At 36.9% G+C, this 12,867-nt stretch overlaps 1 protein-coding gene across 2 annotated transcripts in view; it reads left to right on the top strand.

Annotated features, from left to right (window-relative positions):
• The window catches only part of ube3d (ubiquitin protein ligase E3D), a 73,738-nt gene that overhangs the window by 31,924 nt on the left and 28,947 nt on the right, over window positions 1-12,867 (top strand). For both annotated transcript variants that reach the window (XR_005632963.1, XM_039747839.1), the window contains exons 4-7: window positions 2,180-2,411; window positions 4,118-4,187; window positions 10,501-10,579; window positions 11,677-11,785. Coding sequence is in view for 1 of the 2 variants with exons in the window: in XM_039747839.1 (XP_039603773.1) it covers window positions 2,180-2,411; window positions 4,118-4,187; window positions 10,501-10,579; window positions 11,677-11,785 (490 nt within the window). In the remaining variant the exon portion in view is untranslated. The remainder of the gene's footprint in view (window positions 1-2,179; window positions 2,412-4,117; window positions 4,188-10,500; window positions 10,580-11,676; window positions 11,786-12,867) is intronic.

The following is a 12,867-nucleotide window of genomic DNA, read 5'->3' as shown; positions in this document are numbered from 1 at the left end:
TTCACTGAATAGTAACTTGGCGCAGAGGCTCTTTGGTAGGTGAACAACAACCAGATCCTTCGTTTTGCTGGTGTTAAGTTGCATACAATTCTTTCTGCACCAAGAAACAAAGTTCTCCATCTAATACCTATACTGTCTTATTCTCCTCATCAGTAAAACCTAGATGTGCAGAATCATCAGAAAATATCCACACCTTATTTTCAGTGTATATAAATTTGACTTTTTAATCTTTTTGAGTGTTTTGAACAACTCAGCCATGTGTATTCCTCATATTGTAAGATCAAAACAAAATACATAGCTCTTTTTTTCAGTTATGTGTGAGTAAAACCAGCCAATGTAAAGAATTGACCTGACCCCTTGTAAAGGAGTATTGTATAAAAACATTTAGAAAGTACTGTTTTACAGTTCAACTCGATGAGTAATGTGATTATATGTATTCATTATGTATAAACATGAGAGTAGATATAGTTACATTTTGTTGTTGTTGTATGTTAATGAATTGCATTTTGCTATGAAATGAATGGCACAGAGAAAGCAGAAATAAGAAAGCTTCATTTGCAACAATATTGGTGATTGGATTTATAAATATTATTTGTTTAGGAAAATGTTTTATATTTATTTTTTGTTTTAATTGTAATTGTGCCATCAATATTGTATGTGTTTAAGTGTTTACCTAAAGCAACATACTGTAATGCTTAAACTTTTAGCTTGTTTTCAGTGGTAATATTTTGTATACAGAAGCAAAAAATACAAAATAATTGAAAAACGGCAGTACAGCAAGATGCTTTATTATAATTGGTTTTAAACTTAATATATATTAATCATATTAGCCAGTAAGGTAGATGACTTGGTGGTGCAGTGGTTAGCCGTGCTGTCTCAAATCTGCAACAACCTAGGATGTGATCAAGCATGATCATATTCTACTTGTGTCTGTTTGTGTTTTAATCTTGATGCTTTGGTTTTCTTCCCACAACCTAAAGTCATATAGATTGGCTTGCGACTCAAAAATTGTCTTATGTATTTGACTTATTGGTGTGTGTTGTGCATGTATAACCTACAGGTTATAATTAATTAAGATTAATGGCTTCTGTCAGAAACTGCCGGGATAAGTTAATTCCACTGCTTTCCAAACTTGAATTGATTGTGTTTTAAAATTATTAGATGGATGATTTAAATTAATTTTAACATTTTATTTTTATATAAATGATGTTATAATACTTGGTAGGATTATTATTTAACAAAAAATGAAATAAGTCAAGAATATATAGTGTACTAAATATTATTTTATTGAACTAAGACACAAGAGAGTGGAAAGTAAGAGCATAATGTGTTAAAGAAACCTATGCCAAAATAAACCTTAGTTAATGCAGTGGATCTTTCTCACATCATTCACTGAAGTACTGTACATAAAATCTATAATATTAAAAGAGCCTAGTCACAAACTTGTTCTTCTTTCTTCCTGCACACACTGTGCCTCTGGCAGAGATTGGCCTTTAAGCATAAGTTAGAGTTCACGCGTAGGCTAATTCCCAGAATGGCCTCCAAAACCATGAATCTTTGGGGAAAATCTTGGACCCATATGGACAGTACTGCTCTTGCTGCTCCATCTTTTCCTGCATTCTTTATTCTTTGAGTTTCTTTGAAGAATGAGACATTTCATTGTAATGATGCTTTCATAAAAGCAGTGACAACATTAATACTACCATTACCACTACTACTAACTTTTGATGTCATCTGCCAGTATGGGAATATTCTTCTGATTCCCCCCCACCACCATAGGTTGATGTACACCTTTACAACATAAGTGATACTGCCACTAGGTTACTTCCTGTATAGCCACATTAGTATCTGAAATAGATTTGCAGTCACCATTATTGACTTGTCTTCTGAAGTATTGTCCCAATCGGGAGTTCATCTGCCACTTGCCATACTCATGCCCATTTTTGCTGGCAGTCAGGCAGTCTGATACACATAACTCACACAAACATAAAGATGCTGTCAGCCTTTAATAAACTATTGATTAATGTATTCTGAAGCTAAATACACCTGAACATAGTGGCTGTAGGTTTTTTTTTTTGGGCAGTGTGTTAAATCAGAAATATAATAATAGTAAGTTACTTTTAATGCTTTCGGAAATTGGTAACTTATTACTAATATGCTTTGATGTATCTTTTTATAGGACATTTCACCGGGTCCTCCCTTTGCCTAGTGGGAACTGGAATGCACTTGTTGAGGATTGGTGCTGCCATCCTGATCCCTTTGCCAACAAGAAATTGCTTCCAAAGGAAGAAGACTGTTTGTTAGGAGATACCTTTATTCTGCTAAGTTGGCACAGTGTTGTAAATGAGGCACTGCTAAAGAACTCAGAAAAAGCAGACAGCCAACAAAAGTTTCATGAAAACAAATTCCAGGTAAATTAATTTATTGCTATATTCATTTTGGCAGTTCACTGTCTTCACATATTATAATGAAATTTTATTACTGTTGTAACAGGACAGTTATTTGCACCAAACTGTTTGTGGGGAGCCTTATTATAGTAACCGTAATTACTATAACTTCTCATTATTAGTTTTAAAATGTATATATTTCTTTAGGTAAGGACGTGTCCCCAACACTTCTAAAACACATATTCTGTCATATGAACTAAATTATAGTTTTTATTTCAGTAGTTAAAAGGATCAAGATCAGATATCCTGGCACCATTAGAGAAAAGATGAGACTCAACCCTGGACATTGCGGCTGTCAATCACAAAACACACACTCCCACAATTGCAAATGGTCAGTTTAAAGTCACCAGTTAACGTTCATCTTTGCAAAGTGGTAAGAAATCCAAAGCTGCATAACTCCAACCAGGTTCCATTTAAAAAAACACACACACACACACACACACACACACACGAAAATAGGTAAACTCCATACAGATAGTGTCCAGGACTCTGAGGCAATGCTAACTCTTCCACCCAGGGGTGTAGCACAGAACTCTGGGCTCTATACATAAGCAGTCTCTGTGGGCCCCTTCATCTTGAAAACTTTTCATTCCAGGATTCGTGGCCCCCTGGGTAATCATTGCCCCCTTTCTCCCCAAAACGATACCATGCTTCCACCCGAATCACATGAATCTGTTTTAACTATAACTGTTGACACTTAAAGCTTTTTTTTTGTTTGTTTGATTTTGGTAGGAACAGGTGGATATATTGCCAACATCAGATGCATATCTAATAATGTATTTTAAAAATCCAAGGCTGAAATTTTACAGAAAGTTTGAAGGTTTCAGTAAAAGCCATGGCATGTTTTAGAATGACTGTGTTTCCATTAAATTGCTAGCGAAAAATTTAACTATTTCAATTATGCATGCTAAGTCTGTCATATTCTTAAAGCTAATATATATATAGTATCTAAAACAATACTGCAAGCAGTTGTGTTAACTGTGACAGTCTGCAATAATTGAATTCTTATGATAGAATAATGTGATTTGCAGTACATATACATATACAGTATCTACTGAATGTTATAATATTATAATGTTAATTTTTTGCAGAATTATTTGTCTATATCAAATCAGTCCTCATCCCAACATACCATATAATAATGCTTTAATGTAGAAACAAGCTAGGCCCCTTTTTATTACTAACCTTTTTGGAGTACCTTTTCTGCACTTACATTTAGTATCCTGCTGGAAGTACCACTATGCAAAATTCCTCCTGATAGCCTTATCAAAATGATTGTAATCCTTCAAGATGCTTCCATTACATATTGGGTAACATAATACCAGCTTCTTCTGCCCAAAATGGAAATGAATTAAATGTCACAATATTTAATACTTATAGGATAAGTGCTGGTTCACCCATATCATGTAAATCAATACTAATGAATCATGCCCCCATGCAAGCAGGCCCAGGCTCCAGTACCTTAACATACAGTACTTCAGAAAAGAAGATTGCCTGTATAGCTTAGATAGAAAACATAGCAGTGTTAACAGCTTGAGAGCTGAGAATTAAGAGTTTTGTGTGGTTGTTGTTTTCTCCAAGTATATATAATATAAATTATTATGATTAAAAGTGGTTTATTATTATTTTATTTTACAGATATCTTTTAACTAATTCTTTTGTTTCTACAGAAATCAAAAAAAGTTGTTCATGTGACTTGCCAGCATTGTCGAAGAGTGCTTGGTGAAAGTGTTTCTTCAGGTATTACCTTAACTAATTTAAATGCTGTTTTGTTTGTGCTCAAAGCCTTCATTGCTTTTTACTAATTTTATTAAGCAGTTATGTTTTATTGTGTTGCACTGACTTAAAATAGAACATTTTGCCTATCTTATATTGTTTTTAAATATTCTGAAAGTAATTTCAGATTCCTTTTTTTGTATAAAAAATGAGAGCTTATTATTTGGTTGTTAGGACTTGAATTTCAATGCCAGAATATAGCGTTTTCACGTTTTTGTTTAAAAATCTTGAAAGGCGTACTTACTAAAAACATTGCTGCTCTTTCTAGTCAAAAAAGACTTTTGTTGTTGCTAAGTTTATCCAATGTGGACACTGGCCCGGACACAGACAGGCAGACATCTTTTAAGCACCACAACACGTTTATTTACTACAATAATATTTACAAGGTGACGCACACAAACCCAAAACTCCCCAAAGTCCAGGTCCCACAATGCCTCTCTTTCTCTGGTGCACTTCCACTCCTCTCCTCCCGATCTCTGTCTTGCTTCCTCCAGACTCCAGCCATCGAATGGAGGGAGGCGACCCCTTTTATGCACACCCGGACGTGCTCCAGGTGCCTCCCGGTTAGCTTCTGCCAGCAATGTCAAGTGTGGCAGAAGTACCGGCTGCAAACCCGGAAGCACTCCAGGTGTCCCTGGTCTTCTACCCCCCAGCACTTCCGGGTGTGGTGAAAGTGCTGAGGTCCAGGGCTCCTCAGGCATTGGGGCGTCCCCAGTGGTGACCACAGGCCCCTGTAGGGTTGAGCTTCTAAGCTCTGTTCCGGTGGTCCCCAAAACCCTCCTCTGGTCTTCCTGGGCGTCCCAGCTGGGTCTCACCCCCAGCCACTCACCACACCAAATACTGTATTAGTTGTTGAAAACACCTCACATAAGACTATTTTAATAGGAAATTGGAAATAATAGATTGATCCTATTTTCAAAGGCAGCCCTAAAGATTATGTACTTATGAAGTCATAGTTATTTTTTCCACAATTGTGGCATGCATTTGTTTTCCCTGGAAGCTTACATTGCCAAATGAAGCATTATTTATACATTAAACAAAAAAGCATCTCCCCAGTGGCTTAGTATGACAGTGAAAAGAGCTCTTAAAGAAACACAAAATGTAAACCTTAAAACCTTCTTAAAAATGGCTCATACCTGGGCCGGTTCTAGACAGGCATATATGAGGGGGCAGACAGAAATGTGAAAGGGGCACATGGTGATGACGGAGGCGGGAAAGAGGTGGCGGTGCTCTGGATAACTGTTTTTGTCATATAATTGGATTGCACTTTGTCAGGCCTCTACCCTAAGACCTATCCATCTTAGGTGTCCCACCTGAAGGCTAAGCTTCTGCTGGTGTAGCTCTTATGGTCACTGAGGCACGCAAACCCCCTGACCACAATAAGGTGGGAATCCCTCAGGAGGAAAACTGAAAAATAAAACAACAAAAAGTAAAATAAAACATTCCTCATCAAATTATAACAACTAAAAACATGACATTTACCTTAATTTTATGGCCTATATCAAATATATTCGAACCCAACAATAACACTTCTCACTATTGCCAATACTAACAAAACTAAAAAGGGTAGGCCAAGTTATAAAAAAAAAATCAATTCACCAAGTCTTGAAAAAAAATAAAATAAAATAAAGAATAAAATAAAATATCCATCCAGATCTTTACAACCAACAACATAAAAATTATCTTAATTAGATGGCCTAATTCTCAAATAAATTTACAAAATAAAGTAAGAATAAAATAAGACCTCTCAATATAGCCAATATTTACAAAACTAAAAAGGGTTGGCATAGTAATTAAAAAAAAAAAAATTCACCATGTCTTTTCCTACAATTCTCAAACTAATTTGTAGAACACAACAGATTTAGAACAGAACATTTGAACTTTTTTCTTCTTTTTTTGTCTTGTTTTAAGCTTGTTTGTTTTGCAAGCAACTGAACTCTCTGTTTGCAACTAAACAGCTCTGCTCTCCTTTCTCCTCAATCCACTCTACAACAACAGTCTCCTGTTTCCCTTTGCAAAAAACTCTTACAAATTCATCCATATCCAAGTTATTTGTTATGGACTTCTCATGGGCCAAGATCACCAAATTCCTCTTTCTTTTATGTAACATGGTGCAACGATAGGGGGTTAGGACCCATGACAAAGTGGAGAAGGAACTCTCACACGATGCTGAAGACACACCAATTACCCAGGCTGTTACATACAATTATGCAACTCAGGAAAGGCTTCCTTGTACTCCTGCAGGAGTTTACACACAGTGGACAGTTCTGTTTCCTTTGAACATTTTTTGAGCAGCATCTGTTTTGCCACAAGAACTTCATTTTTCAGACTTACAACATCTGCTACAGTGCCAGCCATCACAGCCAGAGGGTGCAACAGGGTGGGATCTAGAAATGCACTAGATTTGGGTGCAAGACTAGATATGGCTCTCATCAGGTCAATATTCTTGTGTGAAAATCTAGTTTCCATTTCTGAAATGGCCCTGTCAAGGATGTTGAGCAGGGATCTTTTCAGAGACTGATGGGGGGAAATGGTAGGGTCACCAGAGTCTGTATGGCCCAAAGTTGAGAGCACAACACTTTGACCCAGGTGTTTGCTCATTGTTCTCCTTCACTTTGTTGGATGTGACTCATCCTCAGCAGGAGATGACACTCCCAACAGTCATCCTCACGGATGTTTTTTAAGGAGTCCAGTGCTGCACTAACAACCTCAGAAGCACTGCACAGATCAACTGACTGAGACTGTAGAATAGCATTTGCTGGTTTCAAGACACCAAGCACCGGCATTAGGAACTTTCCAACCTCAAAGAAGTGATACCTCTTAATTTGGCATAGCAGGCATCATGCCTCAGTGCACAGGTCAACTGCAGCATCATCATCCTCTGTCATCTCAGATAGGATACTAAGGATTTGTTCTTGATTGTCCACAGTGCACCTTGTCACCTCATAGTGGCTTGTCCATCTGATCTCAAGCAGCCTTTTTAGACAAGGTGCATCATGTTTATTGAGCACATAGTGGTGGTGAAAAAGTTGTAGAGTGAACTAGATAGGCTAAAAATCTTATGCACACGGCTCACTCTGCATGGCATGCACAACCACTAAGTGCAGTTGGTGGTTGTAGCAGTGGATGTATGGGACATATCTGTCAAGCTTCTTTTGGAGCAGAGCTTGTACACCACCTCTAACCCCATCATAACACTGGTTAAGTATACTGTCAGCACTGTAGCCAGCATCAGAAAGGTGTAACAGTATCTCAGAGGTGATGTACTCTGCATCAAGTTGTTGCAAGTCAAGCAACCCAATAAGATGCTCCTCTGGCATGGAATTTCTGACAAACCGTATTATCACAGACACATTTTCCACATTGCACCTATCCCTGGTCCCATCACTTTTGAGGCAAAACCCTGCAGAATCAGCACTTTCATATTTTTCCTGACCTTCCAAGCACCATGTCAGCCAGTGTTTGGATAATTTCATTTTGGATATCCTTAGATGTGTATTTTGCATTTTTGGGACACCCTTAGCAATGCTTGCTAGCTTCTCATCCTTCTACAAGGTATATTCCATCAGTTTTAGAAAAATACCTGAAGCAATGTCATCATCATTACCCTGCATCATGTCTCAAGGTTTCTGCAGTCCCACGGAGCCCCAACTCATTTACACAGAGAAACCTTACAGCACTACCAATACTCTTGACATAGTAATGTTTTTTTTCAAGTTGTGTTTTACCAACCAACATTGAATCCACAGTCCCCTGTTTGGCCTCTCTGCTTTTATGCTCAGTCCAGATGGTTGAAGCATGCACATGGTTGTGGCTGGACACATGCCTCTGTAGCCCCTTGTCTCGATCAAGTGCTGCTTTCCAGTTGTTAAAACCAGTTAAGGTAAAAACTACATCCCTCTCATTAACAGTGCTGCCATATTTCCGACATGGGAAACAGAAGCATGCGTCCCGCACAACAGAGTACTCCAGCCATGGTCGTGTGTGGTACCAGGCAGGATTGAATGATCTTAATGTTGTACCACCAAATACACGTTTGGGGTAACTACCCAGTATTGGCTGGGATGGTGTATTACCATTTAAGTCACTGGGTAGCTGAGCGGGTTGCTTTGGGGCAGCAATTGTTGGCAGAGGTACAGGAGAAGCAGTGCCTGTTGATGCCACAGGAGTAGACATGCTAGTTGCTGTCTCTGATCATTGCTACTGCTATTGGTACAGCCAGGAGCAGCGCCACACTTTTTAAAAGCTTGGGAAAAAGGATGCATCTCACAGCATTAACTTTCCCTTTGTGAACTGCTGGAAGCTGGGGAGGAAAGTAATTAAGCTTTACTAAAATCGCTGTGATTTCATCAGTATATGAAACGAGAAAACTGTTGAGTGCAGAGTTGAAAGCTGGGGCGGGGCTTTGTGTCGGGGTCTGACAGACAGACACGGGTCCTCCAGTCGGCTCTATGCAGCAGCAGTGGTGCTTGTGGGATTGAGAAAGAAACACTTCTCTACCAGACTGAAACTGTGAGAAGAACAATGGACTAGTCCCCCATTGACTGTACAAATATAGATGTATTTTTTAGCTGTTGTTAATTATCTCACGAGTCGCTACGATTTTGACGACAGAGATTTGCTGCTTCCTCAAAGCCTGCCGCTGTTGCGCAGCCCTGCCTACTGAGAAACCTGACACCTGGTCATTTGCATAGTGATTGGATGTTCAGCTGGGGGAGGGTGAGTGGGGGATCTCTGCGGAGTCAGTGCACGCCGAGGGAAAGAACGAACAAGAGGTGAAACCTATCATCTCATTTGTGCCTTTTCCAGTGGATTTTTCAGCTACTGTAGTACATCTTGTCCATATTCAGTTTGTGGGTAATCTATTATTTCCTCTCTCAGCTTCTAAACGTTTGATTTAAGGGGGCAGGATGTTTGTTTAAGGGGGCATTGCCCCCCCCTTGCCCCAGCGTATAGCCGGTTCCGTCTCATACCGTAAGTTTCTTGGAGGAAATAGGTTTATGCCACAAGTATGGAAAAAAAAAGCTTTCACTGTAAAAATACCAAACTTATCATTAAAACAGGGACAAATGTAATAAAGGAATATATTTGAAAAATTAAAGCATCATTGGTTTGCATCATTTGAAATTTTAATTAATTTGACTTAAGTAAGAGTTGTTAACCATTGTTGTGACAATGCAAACATAATTCTAAGTAGCAAAAATGTCAGAAATGCAATGTTACAACCACAGGATTAAGAAGTTTGTATAAATAAGTGTTGAAAGTACTGAGTAATCTTGATATTTACTATTTCATGTGGCACTAACATTGGTTTGAATTTGTGTGATTTTGATAATGTGTTTATATTATTATTTATTTAAAATCCAAGAGCACACCCTTATACCAGACTTAATACACTATAGTTCAGAAGTTTTATTTCTTAAAACCGACAGTGCTGTTCGTTCTGTCAGAAAACACAAAAACACTATTAGTGACAGTGTCATTAGTCTATATGTGTAGTCACTTGTTTTTCGTCTTCTATTACCTTGTATGTAGTTTTAGCATTTTTTTATTTCAGTATGCAAACAACTTAACAGTACAAGCAACTTGTATCCTGTATTTAACATGGTTGGTACATACTTCCTCTTTTTTAATTATTATGTATTGACTGAGGGGTGATAAATCATAACTGAATAAAGGAGCATATATGTTTGTCTGTATTTCTAATTTATTAAAATCTTTGACCATCCTTGCTATAATGTCAGTGTGAATTGTTTTTTTTTCTACAGGCATGCCTAGAGAAGTCACTCTGGTAAAGCACTACTGTTGCATATAAAATGAGTTGAGCTAAACTTCCATTTCATACCCCTCTGTCTGTCTGATCTGAAGGACTATCATACTCTCAAATGGCCGTGTATCAGGAAGGCGTTGTCCTTTGTCTACTAGGGTTCCCTTTGGGGGCTTATTTTTGCTTGTCTACTTTTGATCTCCTCCTGAAACTGAGAGCAGAGCAGGCTGTGAGGCATCTTGTGTTCTCATTCTCCCTCTCCTTGGTTTCCCAGCATGTGTCCTCCAAGGAATACAACTGAACTGTGACAATATGTAGAAATCTTTTATAGTTCGTATACTTGCATACATTTTAATTAGGCTTTCTAAAGAACAGTTATGTTTTATACGTTTTAGGCTACTTTTTGAACTTATAAGCTGATGTAGCATTAAGCAGTACATTTTTGATGAGTTGTTAAATTGTGCTTTATAGGATGTTCTGACCATAATAATTATTATAATTTTCTTCTAGATACCGTAAAGCTCTATATAACTGAACTGATAGTAAAATCTCCCACAAACCTAACCAACCACTTTGACATGGAAAACAGGTAATTATTGCTTTTTTTGTGCAAGCACAGCATAATTTCTATGATCTTTCAACTGAAATACGTTTGGCACTGTTTTTGCAAAATTATTCTATCATTAATTTTAATATTTCATTATATAGTTAATCTCTTAGTCCACATTTGAATGAATACGAGTGACCTTTATCTAACATCATTAAATGTTCAATCAACTTTGAGACATTTAAGATTTCATAGATGCTTTTCACTAGGATTATCATAAAAATCACATATATTCAGTGAGTGTGTCAATCAATTTTTATTTAATGCAGCACAATAATGACTATTAATACACTTTAAAAGGCAAGCAAAAGTATATTTAACTATTAAAAAAACACACTCACAAATGTGGCAGTTACAAGAAATGGACCACTGATAGATACCCGGACATACTTAGAAGTATAAATCTGTTTCACACAGCAAGTGTCAGGAGTGGGTGTACACATCCAGCACAACCAACATGTACGACAGTCTGAATTCATTCAGAGCTTAACACACTAGGAAGTAATATATATTGGGTACACAGATACATTTTTTACTTATTATTAAATTAGCAACAACATTTACATTTTATTTTACTTTGCAAGTAACTTTTACAAGTTAATAGCAAAAGAAAAATTGTAGAATTGTGAATAGAGCTTACATGGTCTTCAGACCAATGTTGTATTATTCAGTGGGGTACAATTGCATTCAATAGGAGGGCCCATGGTACATAAGATAAAGGGACAGATTAAATAGCCAGGGAGTCTTCAGCCCAGATCTTAGTGTTGACATAGATGGAGACTCATGAACAAACTTTGAAAGATAGTTTCAGAAAATAGGAGCCACATTGCATTTGCTAAGGGTTGTAATCCGTGGTTTTGGATAACTAAAAAGGTCAGCCATTGAATATCTCGCTTGCCTAGCTAGAGGGAGTAAGTGAGTAAATAATGTTTATGTATAATGTATTCATACTTTTATTTATAGTTTTTTTTTTTTTTTGTTAAATAGTTATAGAAGACTGATGGATTCATATGGATATGTTATATCTTGTTATTTATAAAATATATCTATGCATTTATGAGCTTTATTTCTGGTTGCAGATATCATTTTGTTGAGAATGCTGTAGCTTGCCGTCTACTGGAAATCTCCTCTGTTTATAGCACTTTCCGCTTTTCAATTCAGGGTCATGATGGAAAAATATCACTCTTGGTAAGAAAATACTGAAGACTTTAAACTATTTTAGTATGTGTTTGTTCAACTGTAGGCAGACACATATAACTAATTAAATAATATATAAAAAATATTGTATAAAGATCAATTTGCACTTACATAGCAAAGTAAAAATAAAATGTATTTATTTTTTAACTAATGTTAGCAGGAGATTAATGTTTTTATCTGTGGCAATGGTAAAGCTCTGAATGAATTCAGTCTTGTGTAATAAGAAATAATTATTGAAGGTACAGTATGTGTTTTTTTCTTTTTTTCTTTTTTTCAAAACCCAATTGAAGGTACGAGTGAATCAAATGAGAAAGAATTGCTTAAGTTTAAAAGTAAACACAGAACATAGTTACTTTTGTTATTTTTTTTCCTTATAATTATATAGGTAACAGGAGCAGTAAATTGTTAGATTTCTTAAAAGGAAAATTAGTTGTAGTTTTGAAAAAAAGACTCTGTGCCTCTGAGGTTGTAATTTATAGACAATTTCAGTAATGTTGTGGCATTTGATTTCAAGAATGTTGTAAACCCCACCAATATTGTCTACTTTGTTTTAGAAGTGAAGCATTGTATTTGATGTGCATTGTTTACCCACCAAAGTATGCGCATTAAATGGCAGTAAAGCTTCCATCTTCCTGCTTTGTTCCTTATCCTGTGTAGGTCATCTGATGTGCTGTTTTAGGCACACCTACAGCCAGGTATCTGTTACAGATATGACCATTATCCTTCCCTATTCACAGTCCACATGTGGGGCACACTTTAATCTACTGCTTGTTTTAATACCTCAAACAAACCAACCTAAGCCATATTTAATTGCAGTTTTGTTAATTACAAATTTCCTCTTCACTCTTAATATATGATATGCCTTAAACTGGCACAGTCCTACATTTTAGAAAAAGTACTTGTATCCTACATAAAAGACAAAGGGCACCACTGATCTCCAAAACCAGAGATACAACACACCAAACAGTCCCAGGTGCAAAATAAACAGTTTTATTTCACAAAAATTCCTTTTTACAGACCAATCCACAGTCTTCTAGTTCAGATCCCTCCTTTTCCTCCTTTAGGAGAGCTTT

Source organism: Polypterus senegalus, chromosome 3, assembly GCF_016835505.1.
Source record: "Polypterus senegalus isolate Bchr_013 chromosome 3, ASM1683550v1, whole genome shotgun sequence".
NCBI classification, from domain to species: domain Eukaryota; kingdom Metazoa; phylum Chordata; class Cladistia; order Polypteriformes; family Polypteridae; genus Polypterus; species Polypterus senegalus.
Note: the sequence above shows the minus strand (reverse complement) of the source record. Positions and strands in the feature narration are given on the sequence as shown.